This window comes from Ictalurus furcatus, chromosome 16 (assembly GCF_023375685.1).
Source record: "Ictalurus furcatus strain D&B chromosome 16, Billie_1.0, whole genome shotgun sequence".
Lineage (NCBI taxonomy): Eukaryota > Metazoa > Chordata > Actinopteri > Siluriformes > Ictaluridae > Ictalurus > Ictalurus furcatus.
Genome location: NC_071270.1, coordinates 9,398,649 through 9,423,759, shown reverse-complemented (window position 1 = coordinate 9,423,759; position 25,111 = coordinate 9,398,649). Strand labels below are relative to the sequence as shown.

The following is a 25,111-nucleotide window of genomic DNA, read 5'->3' as shown; positions in this document are numbered from 1 at the left end:
TTTTTGTTAAATCTGAATTTCCTTCTTGTGCAGTTAAACTAGGCATTCCAACTCTTCCTCCAGGTAATTATAGGTGTGGTAATTGTTCCCAGTGTGCTTTTACACATAGATGTAATTCTTTTAGTCATCCACACACTGGTCATGATATTTTGATACGTACTAATACATGTTCCTCTACTCATGTGATCTATCTTATTCGGTGTCCTTGTTGTCTTGCATCTGTTGGAAAAACTTCTAGACCATTGCAATATTAGGACCGGAGATAGGCGCAGCCCTATAGCATCAAATTTCAGACAAGCTGGTCATAATGTTAGTGCTTTGTAATACGTACGTAGGTATAGAGAAGGTAAAAAAAAAAAAACCCTTAAGCGGAGGTGATTATGAGAAGAGAGTTACAAAGAGAGTGTTTTTGGATTTATACTTTAAATACATTAGGGCTATATGTGGATTTTGATATTAAGCCTTTTCTATAGTGATTTATGTATTTCTTCATCTGCTTTTATCAAAGATGTAGTTTTTTTTAAATAATAAAGATATTGTTGTATTTTTTATACTGTTTTCTAATATATTATAGCTTATGAGTAAGAGAGTGAATCTTTAATGTCATATTCTTACAGAAGTTATCCTTATGTGGATTGTTTTGTTTGTTTGTTTATTTATTTATTTATTGTGTGTGTGTGTGTGTGTGTGTGTGTGTGTGTGTGTCAAATGATTTGTTATTGATTGTCATGTGTTTTGGAGTGTGAGTCTAATTAAAATAATTACCTGCTTCTGTACCTGCTTGTATTTTATTCCACATGGGTATTGTGACTGATGAAGACCTGATGGTCGAAATGTTGTGCTTTCAATAAAAAGTAGTTTGGAGCTGTAAATTCAGTGTGTGGACATCATGCTTCTTTTTTCCATATTGTTATTTTTGTTGTCCTGCACCTGAGCCCAATTAATGTGTGTTGGATGTGCACATCTTTGTTGTATTTTAGATTCTTCACTTATAATCTACCCATTCAAAAACCGTGACAGATTAACTGGAGCTAGAGCTTCCTAAAATCCATCCCATTTATTTAAAAGTCCATTCGTGATGCCTACGTGGCATGGAACACTTCATTTTAAATTTCCCAGTATTTGATTTACTCTTCCTTTATACACACACACACACACACACACACACACACACACACACACACACACACACACACACATACATACACATACATATATACACACAAAAGTTGTTCAATGCAGACTGCAGCAATCAAGAGTAATTACCACACGCAAACAGCTTTTTTCTGTTTGTTTGCTGAAATTGTTTTTGATGCTTTATATAAATGTATTAGTTCTTAAAAATGGCCATCCCTATTGTAAAAAGTGAATGACAATAAAAGGATAAAAAGAAAAATGTTAAGAGCCTTTTCTTTGGTGATTCAGTGCAACTCAAGGCTGTTTCTAACCAAATTTCCACCACTAATTTCCACATTGACAGGTATGCATGTGATAAAATGTTACAATTTTTACAGTTATAAGTTATAAATCTGGAATTTAAAAATAAATTGTAGTCAACAAGAAATGTTCACATAAAATGTAGTGTCCATTTTTGCATTTTTGTCCCAAAAGTTTAGGAACCCTAGTTTTAGCTCAAAATATCAGTTATTATATAAGTTATTCTTTTTATATATTAATTTATGCTCATTTTCAATTTGAGTGCAAAAAATTCTTGCACTTTCTGGTAAAAAGATTACTTTCTACTATCTACCTCTGTGTGGTGCTGTGAAGTAAATGAAAAATTGCATGCACATTCTTTTGTTACTCTAATGTCAAAGACAACAAGGAGCAAAGTACCAAAGTATACATTATATGGCCAAAAGTTTGTGGACATCTGACCATAACACATATGTTAACCCAAAGTTGTTCAGTGGGGTAGAGGTCAGGGCTGTGTGAGGAGCCAGTTGAGTTCTTCCACTCCAAACTTAGCAAACTATGTCTTCATGGACCTTGCTTTGTGCATAGGGGCATTGTCATGCTGGAACATGCTTATGCTTGGCCCCCTCTTTCAGTGAAGGGAAATTGTAATGGAATAGCATACCGACACATTTTATACGATTGTATGTTTCCAACTTTTCGAAAATTTCTAAAATATATTAACAATACAAATTTGTTACAAATGGGCACCTTTTAAGCTATTTTTCCAGTGTTGTAATGCTGCACAAGCACATGTTATTTCAAGGGTATTAGTACCATATAATGACTTCTCTTAGATTTTCACGAACAGTAATTATAGTTTTTCAAATAGTTAGTTATACCAATATTATAATTACAATTTATTTAGAAAGTGAACATCAGCATTATTTCATATACAAATTAATTACACATAAAGGAAGCATCAACATTATAATATGTGGTCTTAACTGGCGGAACCACTTTAATAGCAGAAACAGTTATAACTAAATATATTCCACTTTTGTTTAATTTAAGGTGCACTTAATGTGGCATTTTAATTCATCATAATTTTATTTATAGCTCTTTCCATTGCAAAGTTCATCTTATATGTTTGTAGAGTAATTTAATAGCCTGCATTACCTCCTCTGTCTTTAAGGTATATATGATGGGGTTTAACATGGGTGGAATAGTTTGTGTCAGGGCAGTATTAATTATCCTGATATTTGTGTCTATACGTGTGGTAAGAGCTACAGTATAAACACTAATTATTGGGAGATAAAACATGGCCACTAATATAAGATGGGATGTGCAGGTTTTCATAGCTTTGACTTGCTCAACACCATGTGCAATTTTCTGTAATGCAAAACCAATACAAACATATGAGGCAATTATTAGTATTAACGGAAAGTAAAGCAGGGTAGCAGTACAGACATTGCCCATTATGGAATTTATGGTATTATCATTACAGGCTAATTTGTATATAGGGCCATGATCACAGAAATAACTATAAACTGTTGTAGATCTACAAAAGGACAATCTAGTAATTAGAGCTACAAGGACAGCATTGACACTCACAGATAGAACCCACATGACACCAATAATGAAAATCATTGCTGCTTTGGTAACAATAGCATGATACCTTAAAGGATAACATATAGCAATTAGTCTGTCATAAGCTAAAGCAAGCAAAGTAAGACACTGCAGGGTCATAAAGCAATAAACAAAGAACATGTTTGACAAACAGGCTTCATAGGATATACTCTGATTCTCAAACAGTAACATGTCCAGGAGCTTTGGAATTAGAGCAGAGCTTCCACACAGATCAGAGAGAGCCAAGTTGAAGACAGCTATATACTTGGCTGTGTGTAAACTGCGTGCCAGGTAGATGGTGCCCATTATAAAAGAATTCCCCAAAAAGGTGACAGTATACACAAAGCAAAGAAACAAATAATAGTACTTTGCATGTGGGATATTGTAAAGTCCAGTGATGTAAAATGTTGAGGGGCGAATAAATGTTGCATTTGTTGATGTTAATGAAAGAATGGAAGTAATGTTATCAGCCATCTGGCTGCTAGAAAACACCTGTGAAAAATCAAATATTAACATGACTTGAGTTCAAACCCCCTAAAGTAATTTATATGCAAATATTAATGGTATATTGCAGTGAAATCTAGTCTCACTAAATAAAAAGTATTTTATATATGACAGCACAATAGAAGTGGAAACAACTATTGTTCTAATACCGTACCTTGTGCAGATGAAACAATTTGCCAGCCATACATAAATATCAGAGGTATTTATATATGATTGAGATGACATCATTCCTTGCATTACCCTGTTTGCTTTGCTTAGCCATTCTAATTGCCGTGTATTCCTCGGAGATATTTTACTGTTATACTGTCACCAAAACAAACAACTCTGAATTATAGCTCTGATTCCTAGACTGTATTTCTGTATATAAACAAAAGCGATTTCTGTTATCATGGCCCTACAAACAATTGTGTAATTGTGGCAATGGTGTTCATTCCACTGGCGCAAACTACTATTTCTTAGGTTTGTACTGGATTGAAATTATTTTCATACAGGTTGGTAGAGTAGACAAATATTTTACAAGTACAAGTAAAACTACTTATAAATATAATTACTCAAGTAACAATAAAAGTAATAATGTTAATTATTATTGTTATTGCTTGAGTAAGAGTAAAAAAGTATCCGAAGAGAAGACTACTCAAGTAGCAAGTTAGTAGTTACTTTGCATCTGATTAAAATGAAGAGAAAAACCTTAATCTCAGACTACATGGAGAACTGTAAGTCACACCTCTCCTTGAAAGTCTGTCTGTTCTGTTTATATGATAGAAAACCTGGGTTCAAGATGAAGCAGCATATCCCAGTCCTGTGATGGGTACAATAACACAGAACCTGTCATTTTCAACACAAAATCTCTCACACACACCCCAAAAATAAACATTTTCCCAACAGTTGACTATCTTCAGTTTCACAACATGAAAACAACACAAATTTGTCAGCATCTACATATATACAAGACAACAATGAACAAAAGGACAGACTGTGGAATAGAAGAGAAGAGAAAGTGTGTGGAGAGAGAGACTTTTTTTTACTTTTTACAATCCTTTATTTAGCAAAAGTCACACTATACGCATTAAAGTCAAGGTGACTCAATATATAAATAAATAAATATTTAAAGGAGTACCAAAAAAAACATTAAATAAATAAATAAATAAATAAGTCAACACAACAACGAACAGTTGTTATGAACATTATCAGCCTAATGCTGGTGTAAAACAAAGTTCTCCCTCCACTACAGAACACAGAGCCTCCTCACAACACCACACTGCCTTGAACATCTCCAAGTCCCCCATACTTCTGTAAAAGTTAAAATCAATCAGAATTCGTGATTTTATCAGTCTGGAGAGAACTTTTATGGCATCGAAGTCTGTGTTTTGTGCCACTTTCTTTTTCCTGCTCAGGTATGTCGCCATTTTTGCCTGGCCAAAGATAAAATTGATCAGCTGACACTTGAACCTGTTTCTTCTAACGTACTTAAAACCAAAGATAAAAATCTCAAAAGTAAAATCCACATAAAATGACCTCAAGTTGTTTTTTAAAAACAAACAATGGCTGCAACCTTGAGCAATGTATAAACGCATGAAAAACAGTCTCTCTCTTTGAACAAAATGGACATTCCTGTGTGACCTCAGGGTTTAAAATGGAGATAAAAGAATTTACAGAAACAATCCCATGTAAAATCCTCCAGTGAAGGTCAGCAAATTTTTTGGTTAACGGTGGTTTGTATAGTGCCCTCCACTCTGTGTCACGTTTCAAGGTTGATGCGGAAGCAATCACAGATTTTCAAACAGTTTAATAAACCAACAAACAACAAAACAAATACACTATGACAACTTGGCAAAATACTGTGGCAAAAACTAAATATGGAAGCGTGGACAAAAGCATAGAAGACAATTGCGTGAGACAAGGAAGCAGTACAAACAGTGGCTATATATAGGAGTGCTCGTTAACAGAAACGTGATTCAGGTGCAGGTGGTCATGTGACATATTGTAGTACAGTGCAGTGGCTGATGGGAACTGAAGTCCAAAGTTACCTCCTTGATATATGACAATCTGTTTTAATATCATCATTAAAACCCAGTACACTTCGCCATGCGGTGTCCACTCTCCCATTCAGTTTTTTCTTATTTAAAACTTTCACACAGGCTTTGTACAGAAGCTTACCGGACACTGTCTCAATGTTCATGTCACCTCTGAACTCCCTGGAGCGATGCCCAGCTGGGGAAAAGATCCTCCCTCTGTAGGACCAGTCTCGCTTGTTTTGTTGTCCATCAGCTGAGCACGCTCCTCTGACATTAGGGTGGACCTCCAGCGATGTAAGAGCTTATTTACAACGCGTAGGGTCCGTAGTCCTCTGCCCGTGACAGGTCGGTCCCTGTGATGTTCACCAGCTGCCAGAGTATCACAATCCCTGAGGAGACCTAGATAATTAAGGAGTGGTCACACCAAAGATGTCCAATCGCCCATCATGAACCAGGGGTTCCTCCAGCAGCCAGTGTGGTGTTCTGCACCCCTTGATTTGTTTTTTAAAAAGGTTCCATATTTTAAAAAGCCCACTATAAAAAACTGGTAATCCAGCAAAGTCTATTGTTCTTGTGTCCATTAAAAACAAAGTTCTGTCCAACCCCAGTTCTCCTACTGTGTGCAACAGCCTATAGGCTGCTGCTCTCCATACCAAACTCCTGGGTCCAGTGAGGAGTCTCTGGATGAACTGGAGTCGAAAGTTTGCAGTTCTGCTGGCTACGTGGACTACCCCCTGCCCCACCTCATCCTTGGGCACATGAAGGACACTTTGAGGGATCCAGTGTAGTTTTTCCCAGAAGAAGTCCACTAGCAGAGACTGGATGTTTGAGAGCAGGTTTGGTGGCTGATCCACACATGCCAGCTTGTGTCACAGGGTTGATGCTGCCAAGTTGTTGATGATCAGCGTTCGTCCCCTGTAAGACCCGCCACTTCCACCTGCTCAGTCTGCCCTTCACCTGTTCAACAATACCCTCCCAATTTTTATTTAAAAACTCAGTGCTGCCCAGATAAACACCCAAGTACTTAAAACCACCCTTTTTCCACACCAAACTAGCTGGTAATGTGGGCTTCCCATCACCCCACTCTCCAACTAAAATGGCTTCACCTTTGAAGATAAAACTTTACACGCTTTTCGTGTTCTCTTGCCCCGTTAATGTTTAAACTTGCAATATGAATCCCAGTCATAAGAACAAAGTTTAGATAAAACAAGCAGATGATAAAACCCATTCTAATATAAAACACACCAAACACTCTACTGGTCATCATCAGAAGTTTCTTTGCTTATTCTAGTAATCAATTTCTTCAGTCGATAGATCTCTGTGTCAATAAAAGCTCCTTCCCTTCTAAAATGTTTGACATCGTGAATAAACATGCTTCCGATCTGGGAAATACTCTTCTACTACAACGTTCTTTTGCCACTTGGTGCTTCTTAGGAACTCTTTAATGTCCTCAGCATGATATACAACTTCTTGCTGTTCTTCCTGAGAACCAAAGTTAAAAACAGAATCTGACATATAATCATCACTGTCTGATTCTTTTTAATCTACTTTAACGTCTTTTTTTGGCCTGTTTGCTCCCTTGTCCCTTACCTTGTTTTTTTTCTTTTGTTTGGTATTTTAAACATGGGTTCATCCTCCATCTTCACGTCTCCCCCATCCGCCTGCCTCGGCGTAGTGATTGGTGCTTCTGAGCGACTGCTCTGCACCCCTGTACCTGCCTCTGCCAGCACATGGAATCTCCAGCACTGCGCCAGAATCCACTGTGTTTTTATTGGTCCAGCAAGGTTTCTTCAGGTCCAGTTCGGCCAAGCAAGGCCTCTCCAGTGCAAGTTCAGGCAAGCAGGGCTTCTCTGGGGTTGGTGCAGCCCTCGTGGGTTCCTGGGCTGTAGGCTGGGATTGGGGTTCGCTCTGACTGGGCTCTGGTGCAGCAGTATCTCCGGGGCTTTCAGCAGCGGGCTGAGCTGCAGCCGCAAGGGAAACGGCTCCAGCAGGCCCAGCTACATCCTGCCCCAGTCGCTCAGAAACACCGGGGTCACTCTTTCTCTCAGGACAGGCCCAGACAAGATGCTCTATTTTACCACATTTAAAACATTTCATATCGGCGTCCGAAGATACAAAAATGCTGTAGTCATATCCTTCTACACTGAATTTAAACACTAGGTTTAATTCTTCTCTCCATTCTTCAGAATCATAAACACCATTCTTCTAAAAGACACCAAGTGTTTAACCAGTGGGGACTTACAGCCAAGGGGGATTTTCTTTATGGGGGAGACCAGTTGCCCGTATCTAGACAGTTCTTTTGATATTATATCATCAGAGATAAAAGGAGGAACATTAGACAATATAAACTTTTTGGATGGGGAACCTAGGGAAGAGACCATCGTAAATTCATTGTTAAGTACAATTCTTTTTTGAACTAACTTGTTTAGCCTATCAACGTCATTCACAAAAACTACGATTGCATTGTTCATGCGGGAGTCCGAGACAATGTTCTCATGCCCCACCACTTCTATCGCTAACACACACTCCTCCACACTCGCCCTGCACACCAACCTCACACCGTGCCGGCGAGTTAAACTCTCAAACAGCCGCGTGCTCGGAGCCGCCATGCTCCTCACCGTGACACACACACACACACACACAACCACACACACACACACGCACTTAGATTATTGAAAATGCGCTTTTTAAGAAACTAGAGGCCTTCCCTTAAAACTCAAGTAAAGACAATGTCAAGTTAAGAGAACTGGTAGACCTTTTATTGGAGCTCCAGGCTGCTAAAGAAGATGGCTATTTTCCTGGCTTAGCATACCTGCATACTGCCACAGGTATCAACTCCATAGTGGAAAAGCTGCCTCACTATCTGCAAGAAAGGTGGATCTCTCGTGGCATTCAGTACAAGGAAGAACATGATGCCTGCTTCCCTCCATTCTGGTATTTCACTAGTTTCATCTGTTACAAAGCAAAGGCCAGAAATGACCCCAGCTTCACCATTTCCAGCAGGCCTCTTCCAGCACAGGTTCAGCTGTTAATGAGAGTGACTTCAGTAAATACTGCCCTATTCATGGTTAACTGCATCCATTAAGAACATGTCATGGGTTCAGGATGAAGTCCATAGAGAAGTGTAAACTCTACCCGAAGGATCATGGCATTTGCTTTAGGTGTTGTGCATCTTACCTCTTACCTCGCATGCAATTGCAAAGCCCCAATAATATGTACCGAGTGTGACAGTGAAGACCACAGTAAAGCACTCCTCCCAGGTCCACCACCCTGGACCTCAAAGGCCTCCAACCTGTCTTCAGAGCATGGCAGGGAGGGTGAACCTTCATCCCCAGTACTTTTGGTAAATAGTGCATGCACTGAAAATTGTGGCAAGAGTCTTCCACCCAGGTCTCGTTCCAAAATGTGCTTTGTCCGAGTTTATCCAATGGAAGCCTTAGGTTGCCTTGAAGTTGTATGCAATGCTTGATGACCAGAGCAAAAACAGTAAGTCAATGGCAAGGTCAGAGTTTTTTTTTAAACACTTTTACATTTATATTTGTGCTTCTCCTTATTTGCTAAAAACCTGTGCTGGCGTTGTTGAAACTACAGGGAGGAGAGTGGATGGTTTCCAAATAGAGCCTGTAGATGGAGGAGTTAGACTGGTGCTTCCACCTCTAATTGAATGTAATGAAATACCAGACAATATGTCTGGTATTTCACACCAGAGGTAGCTCAGAACCAATATGTCTGGTATTTCACACCAGAGGTAGCTCAGAACCATCCTCACCTGAAGTCTATCAGCTCAGAGATCCCAAAACTGGAACAAAATGCTCACATCTTACTGCTGCTGGGCCATGACATCCTAAGAGTTCACAAGCCGAGACAACAGATAAATGGGCTTCATAACACTCCATTTGCTCTCAGGCTGGACTTAAGATGTGTGCTGGTAGGTGATGTGCATTTAGGGAATGTTCTAGAGAATGGCACACCATCATTCTTTACTCCATGTCAAAGCCACATTCATCTGAAAGAGAAGCTGAGCATTAGAAAGGTACAACATGCCATCCAGTGAGTCTTCAAGGGTAGCTCAACCGGTGGAGCAGATAGATCACTTTGTCCACTCGGTGTTCTAGGCCTCCTGCAGAGGACAACAATCATGCACTTTCCATTGAGGATGATGTCTTCTTGTAGATCATGGACAAAGAGTTCTACAAGGACAAAAATAAAAACTGGGTTGCCTCACTTCCCTTTAGTAGTCCGAGTCCCTAACAACAGAGAACAAGCACTTGTCTCTCCTCACTGCGGCACACTTTGCTGAAGAAACCAGAAATGAAACAGCAGTTCATGCTGAAGTAGCCCCTCCTCTAAGTGAAGAAAAGAATTCCATCATCTTACCTGGCCGCCACTACATCTCCTCCTTATTGATATGTCACCACCACGTCCAAGTCAAACACCAGGGTCACCTCTTTACAGAGGGAGCTTTACGCACTGCTGGATTCTGGCTAGTTGGTGGTAAGAGATGCAGTCTCAGCAGTGTCTTACACAAATGTTTCACATGCAGAAAGCTCTGTGGGACTATGGAATGTCAGAAAATGGCTGAACTACCAGAAGAACGTCTGAGCACATGTCCACCATTCACATATGTTGAACTGGATGTGTTTGGCCTCTTCACAGTAACAGCAAGTCATACAAGAGGAGGGCGTGCTCAGAGCAATTACTGGGCCATACTTTTTACTTGTTTGAGCACCGGAGCTGTGCAAATAGTTGAATAATTGGATACTTCAAGTTGTACAAATGCCATGTGAAGGTTCTTTGCCTTTCATGGTCCTGCCAAGCAGCTACGATTGGACTGTGGATTGAAATTTGCAGAGAATTGAGATTTCTTAAGACAGCAAAGGAGCCTGAGGTACAGGAATATCTTGGCAGCCATTCCTGTACTTGGGAATTCAATCCGCCCCATGCATTGGACATTTAAGAACATTTAATTTATTTGCCTTGAAAAGCCCTGGATTGCTTTCGAGGTATGTTGGGTCATTATCTACCTGTATTGTCTTCACAATACAGGTAGATAATGACCCAACATACCACCTATGAGTTTGCAGCTCTTGACTGAATCAGAAAGTATACAGTTGCAATCAAAATTATTCAACCCCCATTACAAATCAGGTTTATTGTCAAAATGTACAGACTTTCAGCTGTTTGCAATGAACAAATCAAACAAAAGCAATTGAAATAGTTCAGCACAACGAATGCTTCAAGTGGTTTCCCCAAATTCAACTAAAAATGTAACTTTCAAAATTTAAAATCCAGTTTCAAAATTATTCAATAATTTATAGTATCCCTCACAACAGCATAAATATGCAAAACAAGTGTCGTCTGAAGCACACCTGATTCAACTAATTAAGGGCTTCATTAGTTGCACCAGGTGTGCTTGAGCTGAACACATGAAATACATGAATTAACTAGGGGCAGAAAATGTATGAAATATCCTAGACAGGGCAGAAAAAGGAAAGCTATCAATGGTTATAACCAGATTTCTGAGAAGGCAGGTTGTGAAAAACCCTCAAATGACTGCAAAAGACCTGCAGCAAGACTTGGTGGCAACAGGCACTGAGTTTTCAGTGAGCACAGTAAGGCACATACTAAACGCAGAAGGTTTCCATGCCAGAGCTCCAAGATGTACACCACTACTGACCCAAAAACACAAGAAAAGTTGGCTGAAAACATATAAATAAGTCACAGAAGTTTTGGGATTCTGTTCTGTGGAACGATGAAACAAAACTGGAACTTTTTAGCATGATGGATCAGCGGTATGTCTAGAGGAAGAAGAATGAAGAAGAAAACACTCTGTCCACAGTGAAGCATTGTGGTGGCTTGGTGATGCTCTGGGGCTGCTTTGCATCCTCTAGCACTGGAAACCTGCAGTGTGTGGAAAGCCAGATGGCTTAATTGAAGTATCAGGAAATCCTAGGTGAAAACATCATGCCGTCTGTGAGGAAGCTGAAGCTTGGGTGTCATTGGACCTTCCAACAAGACAATGATCCCAAGCATACCTCAAATTCCACCAAGGCTTGGTTGCAGAAGAAGTCCTGGAAGATTCTACAGGGTCATCACAGTCACCTGACTGGAACCCCATAGAAAATCTCTGATGGGATTTGAACAAGGCGGTTGCAGCACGCAAACCCAAGAATATTACTGAACTGGAGGCCATTGTTCATGAGGAATGGGCTAAGATTCCTCAGGAATGCTGCCAGAAACTTTGCATCTCTATTGCAGCAGGTCATAACAGCAAAAGGGCGCTCTACTAAGTACTAAAGATGCTTGCCATGAAGGGGTTGAATAAGTTTGAAACTGGAGAAATCATTATAAGTTGAATTTTCAGTTGAATTTGGGGAAACCACTTGTTCCCAACAGCATTCGTTGTGTTGAACTATTTCAATGGCTGTTGTTTGATTTGTTTATTGCAAACAGCTGAAAGTGTGTAAATTTTGACAATAAACCTGACTTGCAATGGGGGCTGAATAATTTTGATTGCAACTGTAGATCTATGTGCATCAGACTTCACCCTGCTACTTCGATCAGCAGTCGCATCATCAATAAACACCAGTGACCCAGTTCCACTGGCAGCCATATATGCCCATACCATAACACCTCCTCCACATGTTTGACAGATGATGTGGTATGCTTTTGACCATGAGCCCTTCCTTTCCTTCTCCATACTCTTCTCTTCTCATCGTTCTGGTACAACTAACGGCAGTGGCCTATTTCAGCAGGATAATGCGCCCTGCTATGCTGCAAAATTTATTCAGGAATGGTTTGAGGAACATAATAAAGAGTTCAAGGTCCTGACTTGGCCTCCAAATTCCCCAAATCTCAAACTGATTGAGCATCTGTGGATGTTCTGGACAAACAAGTCCAATCCAACGAGGACCCAACTCACAACTTTTAGGATTTAAAGGATCTGCTGCTAACATCTTGGAGCCAGATATGACAGCACACCTTCAGAGGTCTTGTTGAGTCCATGCCTCAGTGGGTCAGAGCTGTTTTGGCTGCACAAGGGGGACCTACACATTATTAGGCAGGTGGTTTTAATTTTATGGTTGATTGCTATATATACATCCAAATACTACAGTGGTGCTTGAAAGGTTGTGAACCCATTAGAATTTTCTATATATCTGCATAAATATGACCTAAAACAACATAAACCTAAAAGTAAACAAAAAGAACCAGATTAAACAAATAAGAGAAAAATATTATACTTGGCCATTTTTTTAAAGAGTATAATTAATTATGTTACATACCTGTGAGTGGCAAAATTATGTGAACCCTCTAGGATTATTAATTGGAAGGTGAAATTAGAGTCAGGTGTTTTCAATCAATGGGATGACAATCAGGTGTGCATGTCCACCCTATTTTATTTAAAGAATAGGGATCTATCATAGGGGGCGCACGGTGGCTTAGTAGTTAGCACGTTTGGCTCACACCTCCAGGGTCCGGGGTTCGAGTCCTGCCGGGGCCATGTGTGTGCAGAGTTTGCAGTTCTCCCCGTGCTGCGGGGGTTTCCTCCAGGTACTCCGGTTTCCTCCCCAGTCCAAAGACATGCATGGTAGGCTGATTGGCGTGTCTAAAGTGTCCGTAGTGTATGAATGGGTGTGTGAGTGTGTATGTGATTGTGCCCTGCGATGGACTGGCACCCTGTCCAGGGTGTACCCCACCTTGTGCCTGATGCTCCCTGGGATAGGCTCCAGGCTCCCTGTGACCCTGAAAAGGTGTAAGCGGTAGAAGATGGATGGATGGATGGATCTATCAAAGTCTGATCTTCACAACACATGTTTGTGGAAGGGTATCATGACATGAACACATTATATTTTTGAGGACCTCAGAAAAAGAGTTGTTGAAGCTCATCTGGAAAAGGTTACAAAACCATCTCTAAAGAGTTTAGACTCCACCAATCCACAGTCAGACACATAGGAAATTTAAGACCATCGTTACCCTCCCCAATAGTGGTTGGCTAACAAAGATCACTCCAAGAGCAAGATGTGTAATAGTCTGCAAGGTCACAAAGCAGCCAGGGTATCCTCTAATCAGCTAAAAGCCTATCTTACATTGGCTAATGTAAATGTTTATGAGTCCACCATCAGAAGAACACTGAACAACAATGGTGTGCATGGCAGGGTTGCAAACAGCCTTGCAGTTTGCTAAAGATCACATGGACAAGCCAGAAGGCTGTTGGAACAATACTTTGTGAACAGATTAGAAGGGTTTTGTTAGGAGAAAGGAAAACATTCCAGCATAACAACCTTATCCCAAAATATCAGGATATCTCACCATGAACTAAATCTCAAGAGAAAGTGGGTCATGCAGCAAGACTCATTTGTTTAACTGGGCTCCCTTTATTTACTTTTAGGACTTTTGAAAATTATATGATGTTTTAGGTCATATTTATCCAGAAATATAGAAATTTCACTATGTTTTTCTAAGTCTACTATCTGCTGTATTGTAAATTTGAAATCTACTAAAACATTATGTAAATGTTATGGAGTTTTAAAGCTCTAAAGCAGTGACTGTTTCTGCAAATAACATTTGCAGTGTAACATATCCACTGATCAGTAAAACTACCTGCCTACTATTGTGTAGGTCCTGCTCTGACCCATCGAGACATGGATTCCACAAGACATCTGAAGGTGTGCTGTGGTATCTGGCATCAAGACGGGCCAGGGCCAAATCCTATAAGTTAAGATGTGGGGTCTCCATGGTTTGGACGTGTTTGTCCAGCACATCCCACAGATGCTAGATCAAATTGAGAACTGGAGATTTTGGAGGCCAAGTCAACACCTTAAACTCTTTATGTTCCTCAACCTGTTCCTGAACAATTTTGGCAGTATGGCAGGGCAATTATCCTTCTGAAAGAGGCCCCTGCTATTGGGGAATTCCATTGCTATGAAGGGGTATAGTTGTTCTGCAACAATGTTTTGGTAGGTGGTATAGTCCCCTCTGAAACTATTGGAATGGCAAGGCCAATTCATTTGTTTGTGCTATACACCAAAGACATTTAGGTTTGAGGTCAAAAGAAGGATATGAGATGAGAGTTTATGATTTCATCTTTTATTTCCTTGTATTTACAGCTAGATATGTTAAACAACATAAAACATAGAACCTTTTGTATCAGACCACCCAATTTTTAGGCAAGCAAAAGTATAGGAACAGTAAATGACGTAAATTAAAGTAAATAACGTTTAATATCTGGTTGCATGTGGAACATGTTGGCTTAGTGCTTAGCATGTTTGCCTTGCACCTCCAGGGTTGGGGGTTTGATTCCCACCTTTGTCCTGTGTGTGCAGAGCTTACATATTCTCCCTGAGTTTCAGGGGGTTTCCTCTGGGTACTCAAGTTTTATCACCCAGTCCAAAGACATGCGTTGTAGGCTGATTGGCATTTCCAAATTGTCCGTAGTATTTGAATGGGTGTCCCCTGCCTTATGCCCCAAGTCTCCTGGGATAGGTTTCAGGCTCTTTGCAACCCTGTGTAGGATAAGCAGTACAGAAAATGGATGGATGGATGGATTTGGTTGCATATCCTTTGCTTGCAGTAACTACATCAAGCCTGCAACTCATTGACATCACCAAAAAATGCTTTTAAGGTCTTTTAACACAGCCTCTTTCAGCTGTTGTTTGTTTCGGTGGGTTCTCCCTTCAGTCTCCTCTTCAGGGGGTGAAATGCATGCCTAATTGTTTTAAGGTCTGGTGACTGACTTGGTCAGTCTAAAACCTTCCACTCCCCCCCTGATAAAGTCCTTTGTTGAGTTGGCAGTTTGTTTTGGATCATTGTCTTGCTGCATGATAAAGTTCCTCCTGATTAATTTGGATTAATTTCTCTATAAATTAGCAGACAAACTGTTCCTGTAAACTTTTTAATTCATTCTGCTGCTATCATCATGAGTTACATCATCAATAAAGATTAGCCTTTTCCAGAATTAGCGATGTAAGCCCAAGCCATGACACTACCTCCATCATGTTTCACAGATTAGCTTGTATGTTTTGGCTCATCAGCAGATGCTTTCTTTAGCCTTTTCATCACTTTGGTAGAGGTTAATCTTGGTTCCAGAACTTTTGTGGATCATATCTGTATTTACCTGTGAATTCCAATCTGGCTTTCAGATTTTAACTTCTGAGTTGTTATTCTGAGTAGTATTTCTGCACACCCAGCCATCCACATAATGTAAAAGAAAATGTGATTCCTTAGTCCAGACCACCTTCTTTCATTACTCCATGGTCCAGTTCTGATGCTCACGTAGGCACTTTCAGCAATGGACAGGGGTCAGCATGGATACGCTGACCAGTCTGCAGCTATGCAGCCCCATAGGCATCAAGCTGCAATGCACTGTGTTTTCTGACACCTTTCTTCCATAGCCAGCATTAACTTTTCAGCTATTTGTGCTACAGTAGCTCTTCTGTAGGATTGGACCGGATGGGCTAGCCTTCACTCCCCACATGCACCGATGAGCCTTGGGCACCATTGACCTGTTGCTGGTTCACCGGTTGTTGGGTCACCAGCTTCCTTGGACGTCTTTTGTTAGGTACTAACCACTGCATACTGGGAACACCCCACAAGACCTGCCATTTTGGAGATGCTCTGACCCGGTCATCTAGACATCACAATCTGGCACTTGTCAAAGTCACTCAGATCCTTACACTTGCCCCTTTTTCCTTCTTCCAACAAATCAATTTTGAGAACTGACATTTGCTGCCTAATATATCCCACCCCTTGACAGCTGCCATTATAATGGGATAATCAATGTTATTCAGGTCACCTGTCGGTGGTTTTAATGTTATGGCTGATCAGTGTACGCTTGCCGTCCACGTTATTAGATACACGTGTACAATTGCACGTTTATTCAATTCAATAAAACGTTATTTACATAGCACTTTTTACAATGGACATTGTGACAAAGCATATTTTTAGAAATATATCAATTCCAGATATAAGTTTTACATTTATAAATGTATACCTAATGAACAAGTCAGAGGTAAGAGTGGAAAGGAAAGACTTCTTGAGACAATATGAGGAAGAAAGCTTGAGAGGAACCATCTTCATCTGGGGGACACCGGATAGTGTGGTTTGTAAATAATTTTCCTTCTATAACTGTGTACTATATAGTCCATCCATCTATTTTCCATACCACTTATCCTATACAGGGTCATGGGGGAGCCTGCAGCCTATTCCACAGAGCTCGGAGCATAATTCGCCAATTCATTGCAGGACACAATCCACACACATTATGGACAATTTGGAAATGCCAATCAATGCATGTCTATGGACTACAATGCATGTCTTTGGGGAGGAAAGTGCAGTACCCAGAAGAAACCCCCAAAGCATGGGGAGAACATGCAAGCTCCATGCACACAGGGCAGAGGTGGGATTCAAACCCCCAACCTCAGAGGTGTGAGCAAATGTGTTAACCACTTTAAAAATGGACACTTTGTGAAAGTGCAACCAGGGAAAGATAACAAAACAACTCAAATAATCACTCTTTACAACTGTGTTGAGCAGAAAATCATCTCATCATGAGTACACCCTCATTGAAACTGGATGGAAGATTAGAAAAAAACACCTGGTTCTTTTACACTCTTCAACTGTCCAATTCTTACATACATGGAAGTGCTGTTCCAAGTGGCTCATTATAATCTCTCTATAATCTCATCTCATAGGTTAATGGCTGTGAGGGAAAATATTAATTTCCTACTCTGTAATAGCTCTGTTCAGTGAATAATGCCACTTGCGGTCATGTCATGGAGATTAGTACAGAACGTTCTTTCCTCTTACACTGACACAAACATGTTATTGTCTTCAGGAATGTCTGCACATCTGCTAAGACCTTGAAACCACCAAACTGGCTCAAACCTCCTAGAACTCCCTTTTCGAGACTCGCAGATGTCCAGCTCTCCTTATTTTAATCTTATATAGTGCATGTGAGAGACAAGTGCTTCAGAGCACTCTCATCTTCTATCCTGTATTCATCTCTCTCTTTAATAAAACTTTTGCACCTGAGAGGATGAGTTTACTGATGTTTGTCTAAATTTCCATGAAATTGCTTAACCTATCATGCTGCAAATGTCTCCTGGTGAAATCACTGATAAACCCAAACATGCTGTTGAGCCCTTTTCTCCATCAAAAAAAAATTGGTGTAGCTATTGTTGGACCATTATACTGTAATTTTGGAGATCTTGATATGCCTTCAAATGTTTGTTAGACACAACATGACAGTCATGTGGCTCACCCTCTAATGGAGTTACCATTCCATCTGCTGGGTTTACTGTCTGGCACCTTTGGATAGTCAATTCTGGTGCAAAGAGTATTACATCATATCCTGTCTTACGTGCATGAGTAATTACAAATGTTGGGCATATCAGAAGCGTGTGTAGGTCATGGATGGTGTATAAAGTAGTGGGGTGGCCCATAGTAATTGCAGAAGCTTTTTTATAAGCAAAGGCTGCTGCCGCTAATCCATGGTAACATGGTGGCATACCCTGTTCTACATTGTTAAGGGCAGTACTAAAGTAGGCAATAGGCTGTTTACCTGGACCTTGTTGCTGGGTTAACGTGGCATTAGCAAATCCCTGTTTTTCAGAGACATACAAATGAAAGGGCTTGCTATAATCGTGCCCAGCCAAAGCTGGCACAGAACAGAGATCGCTGTTTAACATTTCAAATACTGCTAATGCCTCTGGTGTCCAAACAAGGGATGTGTTTTCTTTCCTCTGGTCTGCTGCTCATATCAAAGCCTGTAAAGGGGCCATTTTTAGTGCAAAGTCACAGATCCAATGTCTACTATAGCCTACCATCCCCAAAAAAGAAAGCATTTGTCTTACCATTTGAAGTTTTGTCTTACAGTTCTTACGGCCTCCACATGGGGCAGGAGATCTATTCGTTCCATGCAACATCCTGCCCAAGTATTCCACTTCTTCTTTACAAAACTGCAATTTGTCCCAGCTAACTTTATAACCATTTTCTGTAAGCATTGTAAGAACTTTTAACAAATCCACTCTACATTGCTCTTTGGTTGGACGACAAATCAAAAATCATGCACATATTTGTCTTACTCAGTGGTGACACTACATAATGCCTTAGAAATATCACCTACCGAGGGTGAGCCACCAAACAATGTTCAAAGCACACTCAATTGAGGATTGTATCTCTGAACCTGGTCCTTATAACATTATAACAAGAAACATCCCCTCAGTATCTCATTGACATTGTCAACTGATCCAAGTACTTGTGTTGAGTATCTTACCTGAAGTCAAACATTTTGGAGCAGATTTATAGGTGATCTTTTTCCTAATTATGGTGTCATGGTTCCCTCATTCAGATTCGTACGCTATCTCTTGAAGTTGAGAAACTGGCTAATGATACTGCACAAGCCTTAGGCCTCATATCCAACATTTTATAATCACTTCAGATGATGATTTTGCAAAATCGGGTTGCTTTAGATTATACCCTAGCACAACAAGGAGGCACTTGTGTAGTGGTAGGTCCTAAGTGCTGTACGGATGTGTCCAACCTAAATTTGAGGCAGTACATTAAAGACCTAGATAAGTTATGTGATTGTATTAATGCTATCGATCAGGTTAACAGTGATTGGTTAAATGCCTGGCTACGTTCCTGGTGGCAATATGGCTGGGAAATTCTACTGTGTTTCCAGGTGTTCATTATCACTCTTCTGTTAATTTATGTCATGTTTCACTGTTGTTGTCTGTGTGTCTTCAAGAGCATGACCCAGGCTCAAGTAGCAGAAACTACAATTATGCTTACTCCTATTGATAGGCCTAATGCCTATTTAATCTGACACTACTCTTATTCACTATGCCTGGTATGTGGATAAACGAGTAAGACCTATCCTGATTTTAGGATATGTAGATGGGTAATCACCTGGCCAGTGTTTATAATATGTATAGAACAGTATAGAAAGTTTAGAAAGGGCATCCAAAGGGGGAATTATTTTTGCTTGTTTTTCTCTTATTTTCCATTATTATATGAACATATAATGGTGGTTAATCATAGTGGATCCACCTCATGTGATTTCTGTTCCTCATAAAATGATCATACAATGTATGCATGTTTGACCTGTAATTATAAAATGTACATGGGTAAATGCATATGTGTCTTTTCATAAGTGCATACATGTCTCTTTTTTATATATTTGTCCTTGTTTTTAGTTTATGAGTACTCAAGTTATGTCTGTTCTTTATCTTGTCCTTGTCTCTTCACACGTACACCTCAGTATATACCGTTGCAATCAAAATTATTCAACCCCCATTGCAAATCAGGTTTATTGTCAAAATGTATAGACTTTCAGCTGTTTGCAATGATCAAATCAAACAAAAGCAATTGAAATATTTTGACACAACGAATGCTTCCCAATTTGGGGAAAGTGGTTTCCCCAAATTCAACTGAAAATGCAACTTATAATGATTTCTCCAGTCTCAAAATTATTCAACCCCTTCATCTGCAAGCATATTTAGTACTTAGTAGAGCACCCTTTTGCTGTATGACCTGTTGCAAATGAGATGCATAGCTTCTGGCAGCGTATTTGCAATGGGAGTTGAATAATTTTGATTGCAACTGTAAGCTCACTGGGAACATCAAATGTTTAGACTATTGAGTGCCCAGGCTGTCTTTGCGTGCTTAATATACCATCTCTTTAACTGTACCCCAGCTCTTCGTCTCCTGATTCTTCAAACATCTTACTTCTGGTGAAATGGCAGCATTTTAATATCCAGAAAAGTTTACATCAGACCCAAGTGGAAGCCTAGAAACTGTACTTAGACCCTCCCAATCGCACACTTCTTTGGGTTTGCTGTGAGTCCCGCCAATCTCAAAGATCTGAGGATAACCCTCAGATGTTGCAAATGCCACTGCCAATCATTACTATAAATGATTGTCATCTAAATAAGCAACGGCATGTGCGGGCGGAGGAGTCTGTCCATGAGTCGTTGAAACATTACTGAGGATCCAAACCACAAAATGGAAGGGTGACAAACTGGTGTAACCCAAAAAGAAGTGGAAAAGGATGTTTTCTCATGAGATATTATATAGATATAGAATCAAGGGAATCTGCCAATACTGTTTGGTTAAATCCAGTGTCGAATAAAAGCAAGCTGCACCTAACTGATCGAGCAGTTCATCAATGCGAGGCATCCAATATGCGTCAATTTAGACACAACATTGACATTTTTGAAGTCCACACAAAAAAGACTGATCCATAGGCTTTGGGAACCAAAACCCCTGGGCTGCTTCAGTCACTGTGGGACTCCTATGTCAAGCATAATAGCCTTGAGTTCATCCCGAACCATATTTTTCTTGAGTTCATGTTACCAGTATGTATGGTAACAACTACCCCTGGAGTTTTGTGCGATGTGAGACTGGGTAAAGGTGAGAACACATCAGAAAAATCCTCCTGTGCTGTGCTCTCTGGGATGGTGAGAGGTGATCTCCAACTTGGCATGAGCAGAGCTTGGGTTGGCTGTCTCCTTGACCTGGGTCAGGAACTTGGCATGGGCAGAGCTTGGGTTGGCTGTCTCCTTGACCTGGGTCAGGAACTTGGCATGAGCAGTGCTTGGGTTGGTCATCTCTTTGACCTGGGACATGAACTGGACTTGGGGGGGGTCACCTCATTGACCTCTAGCAGGAACTTGACCTTATATTGGAGTTCTGGTTCTGAGACCCCCTTATGGGTCTCCGGCTGAAACTCTGGGGCTGAGGTCACCTCTGGCTGGAGCTCGGCAGGTGAGACCACCTCAAGGGTCTCAAGCTGGAGCTCTGAGGTCACCACGTTGACCTCTGGCTGGAGCTCAGCATGCAAGACCTCCTTGAGGGTCTCAAGCTGGAGCTCTGAGGTGGCTGTGTTGACCTCTGGTAGGAGCTCAGCATGCAAGACTGCCTTGTGGGTCTCAGGCTGGAGCTCTGAGGTGCCATGTTGACCTCTGGCTGGAGCTCAGCATACAAGACCACCTCATGGGTCTCAAGCTGGAGCTCTGAGGTCGCCATGTTGACCTCTGGCTGAAGCTCGGTGGGTGAGACCACCTCATGGGTCTCAGGTTCGAGCTCTGGTTGTGAGGTCGCCATGTTGACCTCTAGCAGGAGCTCTGCCAGTGAGACCTCCTCGTGGATCTCAAGCTGGGGCTCTGAGGTTGCCACGTTGACCTCTGACTGGAGCTCAGCATGCGAGACCTCCTCGAGGGTCTCAAGCTGGAGCTCTGAGGTCACCACGTTGACCTCGGGCTGGAGCTCTGCAGGTGCTTTCTTGTATAGCTGTCCGTGTTACGCCAGCTGCTCTTGAAGCATTGCTGAGAGCAGAAAAATGATTCCGAGATACCTAGTTTTGTGCATGTAGGACATGTAGCTCTTTCCAGCAGCCCTCAGCCATGCAGATCACTGTCACCTCCACCACGTTGGCCAGAACCTGTAGCGTAGCTGTGGATTCTACCATGTCCATCCACTTGTAATAGAGGTGAAATGGCGGGTCAGCCTGGGTCATCCCATTGACCCCCCCCCCCCCCCCCAGTAAATCCAGGTTGTGTAGCTGCCCGGGCTGCGTGAACTCCTCCACAAAAAGTTCCGTAAACTGAGTGACATTACTGAGGGCACTGGACCCTGTACGGACCAGCTGCTCTGCCCAGTCACGGGCTGGGCCATAAACCCGGGACACTAGGAACCCAAGCCACTGTTTCTTGTCAGGCTTGGGATGCGCCAGGCTAGAGAAGTACTCTGTGGAAAAGGAACAGTAGCAGATAGCTCTCCAACCTATAAGTCTCCAACGGGAGATCAGTGGCAGTCCTCTGGGGGAACTGGACTGATAAGAAACGTCGCCAGTAATCCATATATTTACTGCTATGTTGCTCTCTTCGTTATCCTGCTGCTTCCATGTTTAGCCGGAGTATTCTGTAAGGTCACGAGATGTAAGGGAGTAGGATATGGAAGCAATTACAGTTAAGAGCTTTTATTAAAGGAGGCAGGCAGACAAATCCAAATCGTAATCCAAAAACGTAGTCAAGACAGGCAAAGGTTCAGGCGATCGGCAAACAGGCATAAACTGGGCTAAGCGGAACTCACAACGAGACTGGGAACTGGGAGCGGAAAACACCAGCGTGGACAAAGTGAACTAATCTAATGTTAACCTAAATAATCTATCTAACTATATTAACTATAATACTCCGCGAGGTGTACAGGGATGCGAGCGGTATATATCCCGAACATAATCAGTGCTAAGCGCTGGCAGCTGAAAACAATATCGCCACATCCCCGAACAACAACCGATAACAGAACAAGGAGGAGACAGAACAGAAACAAAACAAACGAACGTGTCCATAGTAAACAATGTCACGGTTGTCCACATTTGAAGAGCGGGCGCTCGCGCACCTTGCTCATGTACGCGCGCGCCCTCCGGCTCTCCAAGCGCACTGCCTAAAGGGGAGACTGTGACAATGTCAATAAGTGTTTGTACTGTCAATGTTTAAATCTGCGCCTTGTCACAAGCATTTCAATACCCAGTGTACTCATTGTAACTGTGAAAATGGCAATTAAATGACTCTTGAATATATTACACGTTTATAGTAATTTTGGAGCACCAATGGCTCCAGATACCATCCCCAAAACCTTTGGCATCTCTGTGCTTCTTGTGTTTTAAATATGCCGAATTTCTGATTGACTGGGAGAAGAATAGTAAAATCTAGAAGGGTGCATTTCTTGAAAATGCAGAGTGACTGCACAGCTTAAGCAAGGTTGCTAAATTGTTGATATATATATGTATGTATATATATATATATATATATATATATATATATATATGTGTGTGTGTGTGTGTGTGTGTGTATATATATATATATATATATATACATACATATATATACACACATACATATATATATATATATATATATATACACACACACACACACACACACACACAACGGTGTCACAGCTCGGTCCGATCAGAACTCAAATTCCCAAGATGCAATACTCACTTCTCAGGCACGCATGCACTCACCATCCCCGGAGTTCTGATCAGACACACCTGGCACCAATCACACACACACACACACACTAGTACTTAGGGAAGACATCCACCCAGAATCTACGCAAAGTAGCTTAGTTTGCTGCGTTACCAAGCTTATCTAGTTCGTTGTTGCTTATAATCCTCCACCCTCGCTTCTTGTCTCGACTACGCTTTCTGGATATCCCCATTTGTATTGTTCGACCGATCGCTTGACCCTTGCTGATTCTACGACTACGCTTCCGGAACTTCCCGATCCTACTCTGTTCACCCGCCTCCCGCTCCTGCTTCCGTACCGTCTCAAGGTTGGTGACAGAATACTTCGCCTATTAATGGAGGCAGCGGGAAATCGCTGGCCGAACGCCATCGAGGGACATGGCCGGATGCTTAGCGAACATGATCAACGTCTCGCCTACCTAACTGAGCAGGTAGCTCGGTTAAATCAAGCTGCGCAGCCTGCTACGGTGCCGACCCCACGCTTCCCTCCCACTCCAGCGCCGGAGAAGTATGATGGAGATCCCGCACGCTGCCGGGGTTTTTTACTCCAGTGCTCCCTGTTTTTTTCCACGTACCCAGACATGACGGAGAGTCAGAAGATCATCCAGTTCATGGAACTTTTAACCGGGAAAGCTCTCCTCTGGGCTACCGCGGAATGGGAACAGGAAGGGAACAGTATCAGCACGTTTGAGCAGCTGACATCACGCTTCCGCACGGTATTCGATCACTCTCCAGACGGCCGGGAGACTGGGGAGGACTTATTGTCCATGGCGCAGGGATCACGGAGTGTGGCGGATTATGCCCTCGAATTTCGCACTGTTGCCGCCCGGAGCGGATGGAATCAACCCGCTCTAAAAGCCATGTTTCGCCGGGGATTAAATGCTGACATCTTAACGGAGCTGGCGTGCCGCGATGACCTTTTGACCCTCGACTCACTCATCAGCGTAGCTACCCGCCTGGATCGTCTACTATGTAGCCGCCGCCCCGGACGTGGTGAGGCGGAAGCACTGACACCTGAGCACTCTAGTGAACCCATGTAGCTGGGACAGACTCGGGTGAGCATGCAGGAATGAGAACGACGGCGCCGTGAACACCGTTGTTTCTACTGTGGTGAGAGGGGCCACTTCGTGCCACAATGCCCTCTCAAACAGGGCTCTACCCGAGGGGAAGCCAAAACTGCCAGACCACTTCAGGCAGGGGTGAGTTCCGAACCCATTACCCAGCACTCTGTTCAGTCTGCCTTCGTATTGCCCGTTATACTGGGTTACTCACGGGTTTCTTGTGTTTTAGAAGCACTGATCGACTCGGGAGCGGCGGGGAATTTCATTAGCCAAGAGACCGTACACCAATATAATATCCCCGTTCGTCCTCTCTGCACCCCCCGCCGAGTCCAAGCCATTGATGGGGCCCCCATAGGAGAGGGCATAATCACCCACTGCAGCGAACCTGTTAACCTCCGAACCAGCGCCCTTCATCAGGAGAAGATCACGTTCCATGTCATAGTGACGGCTCGACACCCAGTGGTTCTCGGTCTCCCTTG

General features: G+C 41.9%; 1 protein-coding gene across 2 annotated transcripts; it reads right to left on the bottom strand.

Moving 5' to 3' along the window:
- Positions 1-402: 402 nt before the first annotated feature.
- On the bottom strand, positions 403-3,634 carry LOC128620345 (olfactory receptor 1-like). 2 transcript variants are annotated; one of them, XM_053645255.1, is made up of 2 exons: positions 2,535-3,634; positions 403-544 (listed from the first exon to the last, which is right to left on the bottom strand). In XM_053645255.1, the coding sequence occupies exons 1-2, from the start codon at positions 3,538-3,540 to the stop codon at positions 468-470; spliced, it is 1,083 nt and encodes a 360-aa protein (XP_053501230.1). In that variant the 5' UTR covers positions 3,541-3,634; the 3' UTR covers positions 403-467. The 2 variants fall into 2 exon arrangements, with proteins under 2 accessions (XP_053501230.1, XP_053501231.1); XM_053645256.1 differs by lacking the exon at positions 403-544 and having other exon boundaries at positions 2,533-3,634.
- Positions 3,635-25,111: the final 21,477 nt, after the last annotated feature.

Excerpts from the sequence above, each read along its gene's own strand:
- LOC128620345 (XM_053645255.1), bottom strand. The coding sequence starts at position 3,540 with ATGTTAATATTTGATTTTTCACAGGTGTTTTCTAGCAGCCAGATGGCT. Across the intron at positions 545-2,534 it reads ACTCTACAAACATATAAGAT|TACAACAATATCTTTATTAT; the intron begins GAACTTTGCAAT and ends CAGTATAAAAAA.